At 37.9% G+C, this 18,905-nt stretch overlaps 1 protein-coding gene across 20 annotated transcripts in view; it reads right to left on the bottom strand.

The window, feature by feature from the left end:
* SOX5 (SRY-box transcription factor 5) overlaps nt 1-18,905 on the bottom strand; it is a 609,758-nt gene that overhangs the window by 75,294 nt on the left and 515,559 nt on the right. For all 20 annotated transcript variants that reach the window (XM_042050099.1, XM_042050094.1, XM_042050095.1 and 17 more), the window contains one exon: nt 7,438-7,523. In XM_042050099.1, coding sequence (XP_041906033.1) covers nt 7,438-7,523 — 86 coding nt within the window. The remainder of the gene's footprint in view (nt 1-7,437; nt 7,524-18,905) is intronic.

The following is an 18,905-nucleotide window of genomic DNA, read 5'->3' as shown; positions in this document are numbered from 1 at the left end:
CACTCATGGAGACAGAGGTCTGCTAGCAAACAGCAGGCCTGAGTAACAACTGGAAGGCAGACAGGCTGGTCATTTTTCAGTCTTTTTTCATTTTTCATAGATATGGATGGAATCTAAAAGTTACGCAGAAAGGACTGTTAATCTAGATAAAATGAATATGCTACCACTGCTTATTCTTTCCCCTGGAGGGGGGAGGGAGTTTTAACTTGACAACCCACAGAGTAGCCATGATATTGTTTTACCATGTGTATTTACTGTCTGTAAATGTCCACTGTGCATGTGCTCAATAAAACACAAAGCATTTCTATGTAGTCTGCTGTAATCACTGTCTTTCCTAAATTGATTGGATTCTGATAAAATGATGCGATCAAGTTTTTCATTCAATTCTATTTTAATAGAAGATATTGAATTTACCCATAAAATTGTGTAAGATTCTATCAAAGGCACAAAAGGGCTATTTAAATGCCAACTACAAAGCACATTTACCCACCATGAACAAGATTTATTTGAGCTGTGTTCTGTGGTTCATGCTTTTACACAATCTACCACAATCTCTAGTTCTCAGCAGGTATCCAGAAAGTGAGGACCAGTTGCATCTTAGTGTTGCAAGGCTTGCTTTTGAGTTAACTTTTGAGCTTTTGAGAGGAACTTTTTCCATTTAAAAATGTAGGGATTTTTCAAAGATGCTCTTGGCAATCAACAGCCTCTCACCCCACACCTTACTTCTATAGTTTAATGAGTATCTTAAAATCATCACTAGGATTTCATAAAAAAAAAAAAGAAACCTTGGAAAGATTAAATTTTTCAGACAATTTACCCCACAACAAACAACATAGAGATCTTCACTCTGGTTAGATGGTTGTAGCTTCTTTTACATGAAGAGTTCTGGGCCCCGCATTTTTCTAGTTGAAGGACCTTGGTCTTCACTGATCTGTTTTGAAATGGCCATCTTGGCTACCCATTTGCAGTACAGGTGGCAAATATCTAGTGGTCAACACATTCATCTAATGGTCAACACATTCACTTACAAAGCCAGAAGGAAGTAGTGGACAGAAGTAGGGAATATGGAATCTGCACAATGCAACAATTTAAAAAATATTTAGAAGTGCATCCAACAAAAAACATTGCTTTATTACTCCTCTTATTATTGTCATTTGTGATGGCCATCAGAAACAGCACAACCATACACTGAGCTAACGGCAGAGGGACAACTGCCATTTTTGGTTATGCTAATGAGAAATGTCACTTTTCATGTACTTAGTTGCTTTTTTCCCCAGATGTGTGTGCTCACAGTGAAAAACTAATTCTACTTTTTTTTATGCTTAAGTGGATTTCATGAGTATTATAATATTGTAATTAAACTGTGCACTAATGATTCATTCCCTACAAACAAAGTCAGAGTGCAATTAATGAGAACAGGTAGAGTGAAAAAACAAACAAGGAAAGGATACTGACTCTTGCTGTTAAAAAGCCAGCTTAGATGGTATTTAAAGGAAGACACTGCCCAGCAAAAAGAAGGAATAACCTTGCAGCACTAAGAAACAGTTTACTTTCTTGTAAGCAAAGAACTGGTTATAGTAATATCCCAAAGCGGTCATGAATGCAGACTGCAGAGCAAATGAATAATGGATAAAGTATTGCCATCTCTTGGCTACATTCCGTAGGGACTATAACGGGGCACCAGACTTTCCTTCATCAGAAATAATTCATGTCTTTGCAGCTCTGGCAACTTGACTCCCCAAAACAAGGAAAGAATGAAGTTTTCAATATTCTGATGCATCACTACAGTGTTTGTACAGCTTTTTCAGAGTCTTCTTTCACAGATTTGAGGTGTTGTAACACTTAATCTGGCAAAACTGGTTATATCTACAGATTACAGCAAGAAATTAGGAAGAGATATGCAAAAAACCCCAATTATTACATGTGCTTGACAATTAATGCATGACAATATGGTAACATCTCTTTAAGAGCAAGGGGAAGTTCTGTCCTCAGCAACATTTCAAATGAAACTTAAGGACATACTTCAGAGAAACAGCGTGACCTGACAAGTGGAGATATATAGCTCAACCCTGTAACGGTGCAGAAGCCAAAAGGAAGCTGGTATGTAAGAAAAAAAAAAAGGTATTTGACTGAGAAGGCTTTACTTTTACTTCGTGCTTTACTTTTGTTTCTTAGGCAACAGATGTTCTATGGAACACTTGTATGACCATTGGAACACTCTGCCTCCTGATCAGTCACGTTAAAGTGCTCTATCCCTTCCATTTCCTTCATGTAAAACAAACACGGAGACTACAGATGGTTATGGATCCTTAAGATACCTAGAAGCAAGGTTTTCCAAAGGAAAATTGGTACTGAGTCAGACACCTAAATAACAGCAAGATGAAGAACTTTGCAAGGCCCTCAAACTCCAAATAGGCTTAATTCTTCTCAAAATTCAATCTCTTACATCAGTGCCTGCTTGTGGCCCAAGTATTTCCAAAACTGTTGTCCAGTTTTTAAAATTCCATTTAAATTCAGTCCTTGGTATGCATCTTACCGCACAACTAAGAGAATAGTTCTGTAGTAAGAAAAAATTAATTGACCCAAGTACTTCGTATAGGAAGTGGAATAAAAAACTGGCCAGACTGTTTAAGGTCTAAATATGCTCATCATCTTTATACAAACAGTCAGAGAATCCAGGACTCTTCTAATGACTGGTGTTCAGAACTGAGACCCAGCTAAAATGCTTTCACACTTAAGACACTGATGGGAGGTTCTCTTGATTCATACAGTGACAGATTTGGACATGATGTTACACACAATCACCAATAATTATGAAGTCCTGTTTCATGCTAAGATGAAGAGGGAAGAAAGTTTGAATGCTGGCACTCCAAACTTTTTTGGGATGCTTTTTTTCCAAGAGCAGATGTTTGCAGGAAGTCTGTATTACATCAGACTGCTATACTGTTTTGACAGGACACAAAATGTCCATACAGTAAGACTACATAGGCAGCTGTCATTATTCATCCAGCATTATCTTTCAATGGAGTTATGGGTATATACAGCATTTGTGTAACTGCCAATTAATCAGTTATTGCTACTATCTGGTTATCAAACAAGCAATCTGGGAAATCTGAACCATTCCGACTCCCAATGATGTGGATTCCTCTCAGTTTTCACACCGTGTGATCAATTGCTTTGTTTCCTAATGCTTAGAAACTGCGCATGAAATATTTTTTATCAGAAAATAAACTTTCAGATACAGTTTTATAAAGAATTTTCTCAGACTTATGAAAACATCTATTTTATACTTAGCTATGCCCAAGATGACTGGTACCAGAATAAACCCTTCAGTTTAGTTTGTGCAATACTTGTTACACCATATCTATGTTTACAGCTTTGAATGTTGATCTTCAAGATGGAAATTCCCTCATCTGCTGAACCATACAGGAAAATATCATGTTCATATAAGGTCTACAATAGTACTTTTGAGCCATTAGCCTTATTCAGTAAAACACAGTGACAATTTATGTTCACGTTTTTTCTCATTTATTTGAAACATAATCACCATCCTGTGCACCACTCTTGAAGAACAAGACCAGATGATGTTTATGAGGGGAAAAAATTTACGTAAGAAACTCATGTGCTTACCCAGAGGGATTTTACCGCAGTAAAGTTCAGGACTGAGTTTTCTCATTAACAGAGGAAAGTTAAACCACTTTTTTTCTCCAAATGGCATTTTTGTCATTAAATGTGTGAATGAGTGAATACACAGGGCTGATAGACAGCACTTTATCAGAGGACAGGTTCAAGCTTGCACTGTTAGTTCCAGCTTTTCCAACACGGCCCCATCCATCTACTCCCTTTGCAACATCTAACAATTTTAAGTTTTAGCTTCCATTCGTTGAGTCATTAGTCTCTCTGTGGATACTAGAAATCAAGGCAATCCCGCACAGCTAGTTGTGGCAGATATCAGATGACAGAATCTGTACACCCCAGTGCGGACTCAAAGACAGGGAGAGAAACAGGGGGCTTCGGATTACAAAGCTGTCACTGCAAACCAACAGGGGATTTCAAAATGAGAGATTACATTTTCACTGACAAAAGAGTTTCCTTGCCACAGAAAAACAATCAGGTGTTAGTTCTTCTTCCATAAATACAGTGCGCATTTCTTTCACAAAAACAAAATTTCAATTTTGACAACCAGGGATAAAAAAAGTACTTCCTCTTGACCTCATAGTACACTACAAACACCATGACCTGACCTAAAATTCTCTAATGGAATAACAAAGATGTGTTTATTGTTACACAAACAAACAAGAAAAATTCCTTGGCTTTGTCTTCACTGAGATAATGCTGTGTATCAAATTTTGCTGGGAGCAACAAACTGAGCATTGTGTCAGGTCCTTTGATCTCCCCTGCTTTAAGTACACAAAGTCTGAAAGATGAGTGATAGGGAGGATAGAGAAAGAAGAAAAGAAGGAACATTCCACTTTTCTGACCTTTTACTGTCTGCTGACCAGGCGACAGAGGGTGTGTAGGGAACACAAGCATTATAGGTAATGAAGGGGAATGTCTGAAGTAAGAAGTGTTTCTCCTTGAAAGAGACTCCGAAGCCATCTAAAGGTGAGTTTGGACCAAAACCATCATGAATCTTTCTTTATGACTCAACAAAGTCATCACTGAGCTAAACTGGATTTGAACAGAGTTTGGAAGGCACAGTCTCTCTAGTCTAGCAACTAAGTTCAGCTCCATTCATGTTAGCATAGATGAGCAACCATTCTGAGTCCTGTATGATAAAACCTTTCCAGAAGGAAATCTAGCCTGACTCTTCCAAATGGCACTAGAAGTTATGAGGCATGTCCAACTTCTATCAGATAGATTGCACTGATAGCTAAAAATCACTGTTAAGATGTGAAACAAAATCAGCTTCAATTAATTTCTAGCATATACATGGCCTTAGACATCAGATCTAAAAAATATAAGAGAGTCTACTGAGTTAGTAATTTGAGCCTCTCCCACTGACTGGCTGCCAAACTCTCCCTCTAATTCCAGACATGTAGCAAAACAACACAGGTGAATTTGGTCAATATTTTCATTTTAATGTTCTCCTTTGCACAGAAACAAGAGGCCTTTGAGGTTCTCAAATTTTCCATAACCTAAAGTCATCCTAAGATATTTATGACTGCAGTCACTTTTGCACAAAGCCCACCTTTTAACAAGAAAACTGTCATTGTGATAAAGCCTATTTTAATCAGGATACTTCAGCCCACAGCATGCATAGATACAGCCCAAAGCTGGTCCTGAAATGAAAGTACACCATCTTACCATCTTACCAGAGCACTGATGCATTATTTTAGGACTAGCTTGAATGACTGCAAAAATAAGAATTAGAATCAGATCGTTGTTTTCTCATTGCTAGCTAGCTCCATGTTTGTTTTTCCTTTTTCCCTCCCTCTTTCTTCCATATGTCTGTTCGTGTGTTTGACTATTATAAGCACTTTATCAATACTGACGTTACGCCTCAAAATTCATTTCAGAGGGATGACTTTTATGGCTCCCATGATTCTTAAGCCGCCTACAGTATTTGTAACTCAGAGAATCAGAAACTAACACTCAGACAATGTTGCTTTTCATACAAAGGCACAATAGGAATGAATGTATTAACCTCTGTGGTGCATGGAATGTGTCAGCTTACACACTGGCAGCTATTTCTGTGAAACTCAGCTAACTTCCGCTGGCTGTGTTAAAATAAAATAAAAAAAAAAAAAAAATCTTCCCCAGAACTATATCCCACGCTCTAGTATGCTGGCCAAACAACTGAAATATCTGATGTCTACTTCATACTGATGTGGGCCAAACTGAGCTGGAGAATGCATTTCACACATCCCAGTTATAAATGCCGAGCCTTTCCAAGCAGGTATAAAGCTCTGCTGTTCCATGTGACTTGGCAAATAAAAATGAGCAGAGAGATGCATTTGCAATGGAGAGCTTGGGGTTTTTTATGTTTCTAGAAAAGAGTGGCAATCCAGACTTTGCAGAATTAGAGATGATTTGGATCTTGATTTCCTCTCAGTCCCAAATATTACTTGGCTTCATCCTACCAGCCAAGAATACACGGCAGGTAGCAAAATTCACACTGTGGCAATGGACATCACATTTGCTTAATTCCACTGACTTGACAAGGGTTTTGTAGCTGTTCAGGAATATCCAAAGACTTGCTATCATTAAGACCCATGGACACTAATGCCTCCAAAATTCAGAATACTGACAGTCTGAATCAGATACATCTGGCCATGAGGTCAACTCTTTAATGTAGCTGAAAAAAACTCAAACCCTTTTGTATCTTTCCACCTGTTTTCTAATTGTCTATGTTAAATTAGAATAATCACTAATTATCTGCAATACAGCAGTGCCTAAAATGCTCTGGGTACCATAAAACACAGTAGGAGGGGCCAGTTATTGCTCTGAAGAGCTTATGGCCTAAAAGGACATAATCATGTTAACCACTTTTAAGCAGTTTAAAAGTGCTTGTCAGGACAGAGCTTTTCTGCCTGACAATCTATTTCCTTTCGGTATTTTACAGCCTGCATGAGAACGATCTAATGGAAAAGTGTCCCGGTTTCAGCTGGGACAGCACTGGCTTTCTTCTTAGTAGCTGGTACAGTGCTGTGTTTTGGATTTAGGATGAGAATAATATTTGATAACACACTGATGTTTTGGCTGTTGCTAAGTAGTCCTTACTTTAAATCAAAGATTTCTCAAGTTTGTCATGCTCTGTCTGTGAGAAGCTGCACAAAACACTGGAAGGCAGCAAGGCTGGGACAGCTGACCTGAACTGGACAAAGGAATATTCCATTCCAGAGAACATCATGTTCATTTTATAAACTGGGGACAGTTGTTCAGGAGGGGTCAACCACTGCTTGGGAACAGGCCGGGCATGGTCAGAAGGTGGAGAGCAATTGTTTTCTTGGGTTTTATTCTTCTCTCTTTTTCATTACAATTGTGGCTATTACTATTATTGTATTTTACTTTGTATCAATTATGAAACTGTTCTTATCTCAACCCATGGGTTTTACCTTGCATTTCCCGATTCTCTTTGCCATCCCACTTTTGGCAAGTTAGCGAGTGGCTGTGTAGTACTGAGTTTGTCTGGGGTTAAACCGTGTCAATAAGAAAAGCAAATGTACTGCTATGAGGAAATTCAAAGTACAAACCTAGTAGTAGTTAACAACTGAGTAGTAGTAGACAACTGAGACACAAAAATGTAACAAAAACTTCCAGCAAGATAAAAGGAAAATGTGTTATCATTTGATGACTCTTTTGTTTCAGATGCAAATTTTATGTGAAGAGAACAGCCCCAAAACCCCTGTTAATTGCATTGTGTTCCAAAGGAAGAGAAAACTGGTTTTCATATTTACTTAACCTTTGCCTCCTCTGCATTGTGCTGGGACTTACCTGCAGTTGGAGTGGGCCTAAGCCCGGTGTTGCTGCGGCAGCAGCTGCCATGGTAGTTGGGATCAGCTGAACGGGGTAGGGGTCACCTAAGTAAGAGAATAATAGAGGCGTCAGCACCTTTTATCTACTCTCCACCTGCAAATTAAAGTCCTGCATTCACTCTTTCCAAAAGCCTTCTTTTGTGTGCCTTGTTGAGGCCTAATGAAAAGCTCTATTGTGCAGCCTTTTACTAACACTCTTTTCACAATTCTGGCTGAGAGAGGAATGTGAATAAAAGGCACAAGCAATTAAGGCGGAAACCTCATCCTTTTTCATGATGTATTTAGGGAAATGGAAAAAAAAAAGTGCACATTGATCAGAAGGCTGCACTTCAAAAAAAGAAAAGAAAGAAGATGGGGGTGGAGGAGAAGAAAAGGAAAACAGTACAACCTTGATAACATCACAGCATTAGAAGGGAACAAATTTACAAGCTTGTCCAAAATATGAAGTTAACTAAACTCCACTCACTGTTAGTAAACTGAGCCTCACAGAGTAGAAATGGTACTCAATTGACTACTCTGTTTTCTTTGAGGTGAAAAAAAAAAAAAATCTCTCTTTACTGGCAGGGTTTGATCCTACAACAGGAAAAAAGCACGTGAAGCTAAGGAAATCATATACAAGCCTTTGAAATCCCTGCACCAACTCCACGACTCGAGATTCAATTTTGCTTCTGAGGGAAAACTACTTCAGTTTTAGTAAGAACTGCATTATGCTTAATGAGGTAAGGGGACCCAGTAAAGGTTTTAAGAAAAATTGCAGGCATTTATAAAGGAAAATTACCTGAAATGGCAAAAATTGAGATGGAGACTGGCACGTTTTAATCATACGGAGTGCTCACTTCTGGTCCCTTCTAACATATCTGATTTGTTAAAAGAAACTTCATACTACCCCATCCACAAAACTATTAAGAAAACTAGCAAAACGAATAAGAAATGTAACACACATTATATTGTTTATCCAAGTGATAAAATGTTTTAACACTTTCCACCAAAATAAGGCTCATCAGAGCATTTCTGTATGTCCCTCTGTTCTGGTAGCAAGCCTGATTTCTGTTGCACAAAAACAGCCAGTGGGAATAAGATTACAGAAAAAGCAGAACAATCTATCACGAAAATTTACCTAAATATTCCTGTACATTTCACTAGAAAGCTAGATTGAAAGTTTTCCCCTTTATTGTGTTTTTTTTTTAATGGACTGGGTGAAAAAATAAAAGAGACAATCGAGGTAATGCAGGGTGCTCTGTACAATTATTAATAATTATTATTGAATTAAAATTTAAAATGTTATCAAGCCTTAGTTACAGGAAACAGAAAACAAAGGGAAAGAAATTTATCTAATTTTTTTTAAATGTTAGAAATAAGCTGTGTTGGTGTACACACATTCAGGAAAGTTGCTAATGTTTATTTTTCCCTTTTCTAATATAACCTTCTTTAGACTTTTCATTCAAGGATTTTGATCTCCTCCTGTTACCAATTAAATACCACAACTTCTAGTAATGGAGGACCAGCAGAAACTGGGCTGGCAAAGTATCTTAACAGATACTTAACTTAAATATCTTAACTGTGCACATTTATATTTAAGAATACCTTACGTAATGCTTTGCTGACTGAAGCCTCACAGTCCTTCAAGGCTGACCAGCCAAGCAATGCAAACTAAAATGTCCACCCAGGCATCCCCATTCCCAAGTGTTTGCACCAGCCCCAGGTCACAACACTTCTATTTATTTATTTGTCAATAGGCAACAGATTTCCTGACTCGCTTGGTTTTCCTTTTCTTCCCCAGAGAATACCACTGTTTTACATTTTCCAATTTTATTTTGCTTTCTGAGGCACCCACCTTCCTTTTCATATCATGGACTGAATCAAAAATTTTTCTGACTTGAAATTTTCTGGAGAGCTATCTTGTGACCTAAGTAGTGGGCCTTAAACATGTGAAGACACAGTGAAAAAGAAACCGTGAGTGTCAGGGTCAGTGGTGTTTAGCCGCTTCCACACCACCAGTAGCCCAAGGGCTGATCTCAGCATCATTCTAAAATTCTCTCTAAAAGAAGACATTCTGATCAAAAAACAGCCATAAAGGAAAACAAAATTTTTAAATTCTCATCTGAAAAAAACCAACACCACCACCACCACAAACAAAAAAAACCCCCACGAAAAAACAAACAAACAAAAAAAACCAAACAAAACGCCCCCCAAAAAATCCAACCAAGAATGAGGGAAAAGCTTCTCACTAGGATGCTGATTTTTACAGCCCATTAAATTTTCTAGTTCTGAATGATTTGTATTAAAACATATATACTAAAAGATCAGCTTCCATGCACTCTCCCACATTTCTCTCCACAGACATGTATAAACCTCAGTCCAGCATGCTAATTTGTAACTCCCACTATTCCCACCAATAGCCCAGTGGAAGAGCCAAGATTAAAACCCACAGACAACTCTTCAGATACTTCCGACACAGGGAAGGTTTTGGGACCCTATCCATGAGGATGCCAAGCACTCATTTATTGACATAGGACATCATATTGACAGCTGCAGGAGCAACTGCCAGCCCTCAAAATACTAACAAAGATCTCAGGTCTTATCTGATAAATACACATTTTTTGCTGTTACTCTAGAATATAGTACATCTTTCTACTATCCTTAAATTTATTCCCATATCAGAGTGAAGTTATTGACTAAGCAGTTTTAGCTAATTTTGAAATCTGAGAAATGCCTGTCTTAACTATTTCATTACATCTTCAGTAAATATCTTATTTTTAGATTTAAGAAGTAGCTACCTTTTTTCCCCCCAAGCTCTAGGAACATTGCAGGAATGTGAGACAAGACATACAGTTCTTAGAAATAGGAATTTCCGAAGCCATTCTCAAGTCTGTACCACTGAAAACACCAATAAAATCTCAAACAACCATGTTAAATTTTCATTTACAAAATTCATTACTGATCTAATGCATGCAGGCAGGAGCATCTTTCAGCTACCAAAAGAAACATTTAGTGTAGTTGTTTCATGTTCCAAAATACCTCTCTTGTTATGTGTGGACTTTTTGTATAAACAAAGCATCAGAGCGAAGTTTTATTGAGTAGGCCATATGGTAAAATCTGGAGCAGATCAAAGGCTGGGATTTTTATGGCGACAACAAGGTAAAAATTATTTCATTAGCTGATGTATTATTGCCTAAAATATAATTATTTCCCAGCTAGTTGGTGACGTCACTTTGAAGAACAGAATTATTCAAGACTGGCTACATAAAGAGAACACAGAATTTATGCACTGGTGATGCAGCAGCTAATGAAGGGAAGAGGAAAAGTCAGCCTGGGGGAGCTGATGGGGAATATTAGAGGTGTTGGTGCCCACTGTGGGCAATGCCAGTGGACCAAGGAAAAACACAAGGCTGAATCCTCAACTCTGTGCCAATACTTTATTTCTCCGTCCTTCTTCTGGTCTGTCTTCCACAAACACACCCAGAACCTCTTTCCTGATAATTTATGCACTGCAACTTCTTTCAATTTCAAATCACACCTTCATCCTTGCCCAAAATAATCTTCCAAGATCTTGCTTACCAGAGGATTTTTCATGAAGTACATTCACTTCCAAACCACTCTTTCTATGAACTCTCCTATGATCCTCCACCAAAAACACTTTTCTGCAAAAGTTAAGTTGTGGTACAGAGCCAAGTGAACATCCTGTCCCAACACACAAAATAACAGCCCTGTGTTTAGGAACTTGATTTTCAACTGACTGGGTACCAAACTCATGGGTACGAAATGATTCTGTACTTGTGGAAATACAACAATGGCCCTTTAACCATTTATATGTTTTGTGAAGTTTTATCAAAGGAGTTTTTAAAATTAAAAAACATTAAGACTTTTTTTAAAAAAGTGAAAATAAAGCATAAGAGCACCATTCACCAAAACTCTTAAGATGTTTTTTGTATTCCTTTTTCTGTCACTCATCTCATTTATTCTCTTCATGGTGTAATCCCCCCTAGTGTCTTGTCTCCTGACAGGCTGCAAGCTCTTCAGAGCAGGCACAATTGTCTTACTTGCTATATAAATCAAGTTACATGCTAATGTTAAATTATAATGTTTTGACAGGATTTTTAAGTTGAACCTGATTATATGAAACAACAGAATACTGACTTTTTTCCTGAAATTTTCTTCTCTTAAAAAAAAAAAAGGATACCAGAAGAGGAGAAGTAGGGCATTTATTTCCCACTGTTTTTTAAAAACTCATTGTTTACCTCCTACCTATCTCTCAGGGACAACAAATGAAAAAAAGGTGGAGGTCATGGAAGAAGAAGAAAAAAAGAAAACAGTGTAAAGAATATGAAGAGTATGAAACAAAACCTAACTCTTAAATGATAATTTCCAAGACCAGTATGCTAAACTAAATTCCATGAAGAATACCAAAATAACCATTTTCTTATAGTAGATTCTGTTGAATGAAAAGGAATTCTACATTCTCTTCCCCCATTTTTGACAAATTCTAGAAAAAGCCACAATAATTTTACACTCAATTTGTCACTTAAGTGTATTTACAATGAATAATCACAGCTGATGGCCAACTGACAGGAAAGACACTGTATCTCCTCTCCCCAGTCACTTATTCTCAACCTCATTTTCCTTTCATTTTCTTGGTGTGATGGTGGACGTGCAGTAAAAGTAATGGGAGACTGTGAAAGACATAAGCAGTGTTCCCTGACTTCTGTCTCTAGAGATTATGGATTTAAATTAATAAGACAAAGAGTATGTAGAAGATACCACCAGTGGCTTCCAGAAAGAAATCCAAAGTGGTTCCCTGATTTTCTCTGAAGATAGTTCTGGGCAGTACTGGCTGAGAGATGAGCCTGTTTTGTGTTTTTAGAGAAACAATTCAGTCTACAGAAGGGATGGGTTTGGAGGGATCTAAAAGCAACCTCCCAATCCCTACAAGGTGATCAACGAGACAGGCCAGGCTCCTTCTGGCAGGGTTTGCTTGGAGGACAAGAGCCAATGGACATAATGTGAATCAAGGGAGGATGAGATTTTCCCCACAAGGACAGCCAGATGTTGAAACAAGCTGTCCAAACAGGGTTATGGACTCTCTGTCATTGGAACTTTGCAGGCCCCAACTGAATAAAGCCCTGAGTAATCTGATCCTATCTCCTTGACGACCCCACTTGAAGGAAGAGGCCTTCAAGCAAGCCTTCTGAGATCCCTTCCAACCAGAATAATCCTATGATTTCAGGATACACATTTTTTAATGTATTTCTATACCTGTTGAGTAAATTACAGTTATTCAAAAACTCCAGCTTCCAAGGAAAGCCAATGTATTTCCACAAAGGTTTGTACACATTCATGAATTTAAAAAATCAGGACTTTATTTTGCTGCCCCACTATGGATAAAAGTGCAGTAATACCAGACATCTTTCATGGCCTAGAAACTGAGCTGAAACTACCAGCCTGTTTTTACAGGACCCTATTATTTTGCTTGTCTGCTTTGTTTTTATTAGAATTACTAGGAGAAGCCACACAGAGATTGGGGGCTATGGAATTCTTTCATTTAGAAACAATCTTTAGTTGTGTTGTTATATTTTGCAGCCTTGTTTCCTTCCGTTGCATTTGCAACCTTACAGAACCGACACATTCTCATGGATGCGGAGAGGGAAAGTTGTTACCAAAAATTCCTCCTTCTTGCTGTTTCTATCCACAATGCTATTACTCTTCCCTTATCCTGCGGGGAACATGAGGGTTTAGTCATATGGTCTCTCTTTTCCAAGACATAAACAGTAGCCCTGGAAGATGACTAGCATCTTTATAAAGAAGCTACAGTATGTGGTCCTCGCAACACATGGTTTCTATTTTTGTCATTCTGATAAAAGCATAGCAATGTCAATAGTTTTTTCTTGTGATTTGGTGATTGTCAATGACCTGCATGTCAGCTGACACAGTTAAATCAGAAATAAGCACTCAAGTCTCTTTAGAAGACAGAAAAATGGACACTGAGCACTAGTAAAATTGTAAGACAATCCACATGATACTCCATTAAACAATGAAACATGTGACTGACTGAAAAACAGAGACACATCAGCAAATTTCCCTGAGGAAGTTTATGGTATTTAACTCCTAAACATTAATTTTATTGTATTATGTGAAGAACCAATTAACTGAGAGCTTCATTTTTATCAGACATCAACATTATTGTTCAGAACATAGATGAACGGTAAATTCAGCATATTTCAATTTTATTAGGCTTGACTTTTTCATCTCTCATATTTTACCAATTTTAAGAGGTAATTAGATATTTCATCAATAACTTTCTGTGTATTATTTTATTTAGAACACTTATAGCAGCAACAAGCTGATATGCAAGACATATACAATGTACCTACTGTATATTCAGATTTTTTTCCCCCTAATTGGATATGGTTGAAATAGTGATTAAAGTGCTTTCAAAAAACCTTGTGTTGATGGCATCTGACTACAAACACAATATAATTTGTTACAACAAATCATCCACAGGGGACAGGAGGAATGGGCAAAGAAAAACAATTCTTGTTTCCAAAATTTGTCATATTACCATAAAAATAACACAGGTATCAGCAAATAAAAGGCTATCTAGAAGCTTTCCTGAGAATTTGTCAATAGCCTGGAAAATGTACTTAGGATAAATCCTATTTCTGGAAATAAAGACTTGGCAACTATTGTTTCCTGAGAAAAGGAAACAAATCCTAAAAATCTCCAAATAATTCAATTTCTTGCACACCTCAGTTTAGAAAACAAGGTGGGTTGTTCTTCATCTTCTACAGAAGAAACTATATGGAATTCAACAGCTTCAATCATCCTGAAAAGCCTCAGGACTGACAGAACACACCACACTGCTTTAGGTGCAATTCCAACATTTCCCTTCCCTTTTAACATGACGATCAAACGTTTTAAGAAGTGCTGAAGTGCAGTTTCCTAAATTAATCTTACTTAGCATCACTTATTAGGGAAGACCCATCAAAATTTGGGCTACTCTGTGTATTTGAATGGAAAACTACTGGCAAACAGTGCTGCAAATGCAGAAGCACAGAAACATTCTGACCTGGTCCATTCTAATACTTAGATTTGTTGAAGAAGACCCTGAGAACACTGTTCTCATCCTACCTCCTTCTGCCTTTTTTGTATCCCAGTTCCCAGAAGCAGTACCTTGTGCTTTCCCAAATCTTTATTTCATTCCCTTTTGTATCTCTTATATAGGAGGTACAGCCATGCCTTAATATTCCACGTACAAATCCATACATATATGCATTAATAAAAGGATCACACTACCTATGACTGACGAGCAGCCTGCTCAGAGGCAGAACTATGCAGTTTTTAAAGGGCACAATACAAACTTTTTCTCTTCTATCACTTGCACCATTTTTATGCTTTCAAAGCACTTCTCAAATATTAATTAGCTGTAAATAAATTCTAATTATTTCTAAGAGTGGCCCTAGCAGATCTGTATCATCTGGTGTGAAATCTGACTTCAGTGAAGTCAACAGCAACAGCTCCTCAGACCTCAGCAGAGCTGACATTTCCCTTGCCATTGCTAAAATCCTGGGAGTTGTGTCTATTATCTGGTAAGTACCATGAGTAGAGCCGAACTAGCAACAGCAGGAGTAACAAGTGATAAGGTTATGGAAGGAGAACAAAGGAAGGGTTAAATGACCTGAGCCAATCTGTGGAGCCGAAATGTGGGAGAAGCTTTGGGAAATGCAGTAATCGGACTTCGTTTGATTTTGGCATCAGCTGAAATGGAAGGTGCTTGCCTGCTGCTAAAACCAGTTTAATTAGTTGAGATACGGGGGTCAACTCCTAAAATTTGCTCATGCTGCCAGTCACTAACTTAGTTAACAACTCACTTTGAAACATCAGCCCTTCATAAAAAGATTTGCATTATATATCTACCTAAAAATCACATATTATGTGTATAATAAAATACATATAAAAAGGTTCACATGAAAAATCAAAACATTTCAATTTCAAATAGCACACATTGCATGAATAAGTAAGTATAGGGCAAATAAGTAGGTAATCGGTACTTTCCTTGCTAACTGGGGACAATATAGCCCATCACATACTGTCAACTTATTTTTCTCATATGAAAAAATACTTTGGTTGTAAATAATAATATTAAATATTTTATACATGCAATTATATCTAGGTATGGAGGTTAAAAATTAACTGGAACCACAGAATATGAATCTTTTTATCAAATAGAAATGTAATCCTAATAGAAGTTCCTCCCTTCATCTCTGCCAACTTTACCACCACACAATATGCCATAAAGAAAAAAGGGGAAGTGTCAACTTGTGTAAATTGTCCCTTATGTAATGCAAACCATCTGTTTAAAAAAACAAAACAAAATGAAAAACCAAGCCACTCCCAAGCATGATCTGCTATGGAGAAAAAGAAAGAAAAGGAAATGTAGTACATCAAATTGGAAGCCAAAGACCATGACCTGCCATGTAACCATGGAGAAAATATTTACCCCTCTCCTCCCTTTATTTACCCAATTTTAAAAAAGATTTGGAAAAGCATAATTGAATCATTTGCTCTGCTCATAACAGAGACTGATAGTGCTGTATTTTTTTGAGCATTTCATCTCTCTGGAATGTTTTCAATCAGGTTGGAACCAAGCAGAGGAAAACTCTTTGTTTTCAGTAACATATCACACAACGATGCCACCACTGGGTTAGAAGGTTCATGAGTCCTCAGTCACTGGAACCTGGCAAAGGATGGGGGATGAAGTATCAGTACATTTCTGCCCTGTTCTTCTAGTCTACCTTAGGTATCTGCCACGAAAGGAGTCTAAATGGACCACTGCTATTAACTGCTACAATTTATTTTTGCATTATCTTCAGTCTGAATGCTCAGAAAACAAAGTATGTGTAGAGAAAACAGTGATCCTCCTTTCCAGCCCGTCTGGTAAGTCATGAGTCTTTTGGGAAGCACTGCCTGAGGAACCCTGCCACATACATACTCTGAAGCCACTGGGAGACTTACATTTGACCCTCTCTTGGGAGGTACAGGTGAATCAGAAAGCACTGCATAAGTTAATTTGGTTTTATTATTTAAGCTGAATAAAAATAAAACAGCAGTATAACTATTCATCATTTCTTCTCTTTTGCTGACCCTGAGGCTTGATCACACATTCTCTTCCGGCTGTGCTGGCTGAAGAGGCCACCACCTCCAACCACAGCCCCCTTCCAAAGGTTACGACTGTGAGCAGACTGCTTCTTTAATCCCTTCCAAACGTGTTTCCATGAAAAGGACCATCTCATTTTAAGCAATTTTAACTGAGAGTCACTGTGGTCCCAGCCTGGACAGAATCAAGTTTGAGAATGCTTAACCAAGAAGCTTGGCCCATATGTCTCCTTTTGGAGATCTGACTTCTCACAGGGGCAGGGTGCAGAATAGCATAAATGTCCCTTTAAACACATCTCCAACAGATATTCAGAATCAAAGAACTCTACATCACTAGCTAGTTCTGGCAACACTGGTTGTTGCAATAATCCTCTCTTCCTTCTCCCCCAAATTTTTAAATCTCCCTTTTTTTGAGAAACAGTATGTGAAAACTTTAACAGTTTTTTGTTATTTCTGACTGAAACGGAATTGTTGCATGGAGTTTTTTATCATTCCTTTGTGCAGGTTGTTTATGCTATTAAATAATAGAATAATCACTAGAGAATTTCTATCAATCAGCCACAGAAAAAAATTCTGAAAAATGTAATCAGTCCAGAAAGAAGGGTAGGTTTTCCAAAAGGACTGGGGAGATGTAGAAGTGAGATTCCATTTTCATCAGGCACATAAACTAATTTTAAAACATAGAATGGCAGTCATGTAGAGACGATGCTAGTGGGGTCTTCAGAAGTTCCTAGGAAGGCTTTGCTCCCAAAAGCAAACTCAGTGAAAATCAGGCATTTAACACATTCAGAAGCTGAGCAAATTAATCTGCTGTATATTCTCTGTTGCAGTACAATGCTGGTACCCACTTCAGCTCAGTTCAAGACAGCACAGGTGACTGCACTAAAGTTTACAGTACAAGAATTTGCTAAATACCCCTAAGACTTAGATCCTAGTGCCTTTGTCACTCTTCAGATGAAGGTTTAGTCTCCTAAATCACTCAAGCACTTAAAATTTTACCCAAAGCTCTCTGGTTTACAGTCAAGTAAGACTTGTGGACTGATACACAGTAGGACAAGCAAAAAAGTGGGAGAAATATGTTTTAATGATCTGTCAAAAACATTACTTGATGTGAACATGTTATGGTTTAAATGCAGCTAGGTGTAAGGCAGCTAGGTGAAGCTTTCTAGATGTAGCTAAATGTGTATGCAAGTTTTTGTTTACACTAGACGGTGAGTAAAAGGAAGAAACCCTTTGGGCTACTTATCACTTCTCCTCAGCTTCTCAGTCAAATTCAGCCAAACATGCCAGGCAATCACCAAACACAGAGCTGTCTTTTTCCACTGGCTTCTGCTCAGTCCTAGATCTTGGCATACTGTTAATTCTAAGCCTTACTGCCAGCAGCAGCAGAAACTTTGCTCTTTTTGCCTTTTAATTTTCAAGGTTACACAAACACATAATGTCATATCTACTTCACAGATGTGAGGAACTATAGAACTATCATGGAGTTAGTGTGCATGTAGTACTGTCTTGGGGTGACAAAGAAGGGAAAAAACGACCTCAACTCCTTCTTTCCAAACTGGACTTCATTAACATGGAACTAATATAATCTGCCAGATATGTCTAACAGTGTGCTTTCCTGACCTTTTCCAGACCTACAGTTATGGTAGCATTCATAATCAGTGTGGCTTACAGTTACACATTCTGTAATGTGAATCACTACTTCTCCCAGTCAAGAGAGACCAAGTGTGAAATCACTGGAAGAACTGAATGAGACTATGTTTTGGCATCGCAGCTGTTGAGGGATGTGAAGTGTTTGGAACAGTACTTTTCAATAGTGGTCCCAGCCTATAAAATACCAGGAAAAAGTGTTAGCGGCCAAAGGAACTCAAGTTAGTGCTCAGGTACTGTGTCTATGATGTTCCGAAGCTGAAAGAAATCTGAAATTGTGGGCTAAGCCAGCTTAACTAAAGAAATCTTTTTACGTTCTAAGTTTACAAAAATGCAGCAGTGGCAAGTGCTGAGTAACTCAAACCAACTGATGAATTAATGAGTTAGTCAATGATACAGATGGATACAGAGACATGGACATAACAAACACCCATACTGGAGATAGAGAAGGATAGAACAAGCAAGTCCTGGATAACTCAATAGAAAACTGATGGCAGAGGAGTTATACAAGCAGAAGTGCATGAAAACAAGTCTATGAAATTCATGCTCTAGCTAAGTTTATTCATGGAAATAAAGTTCCTTCATTATTTCTTAACTTGTATATATTCTAATCCTGTTGACAGGAAC

Source organism: Corvus kubaryi, unplaced genomic scaffold (genome assembly GCF_017639235.1).
Source record: "Corvus kubaryi isolate FWS band 111438036 unplaced genomic scaffold, C.kubaryi_AGA036_p1.0 72, whole genome shotgun sequence".
Taxonomy (NCBI): Eukaryota; Metazoa; Chordata; class Aves; order Passeriformes; family Corvidae; genus Corvus; species Corvus kubaryi.
The sequence above is the reverse complement of the archived record's forward strand: the minus strand, read 5'-3'. Positions and strand labels throughout refer to the sequence as shown.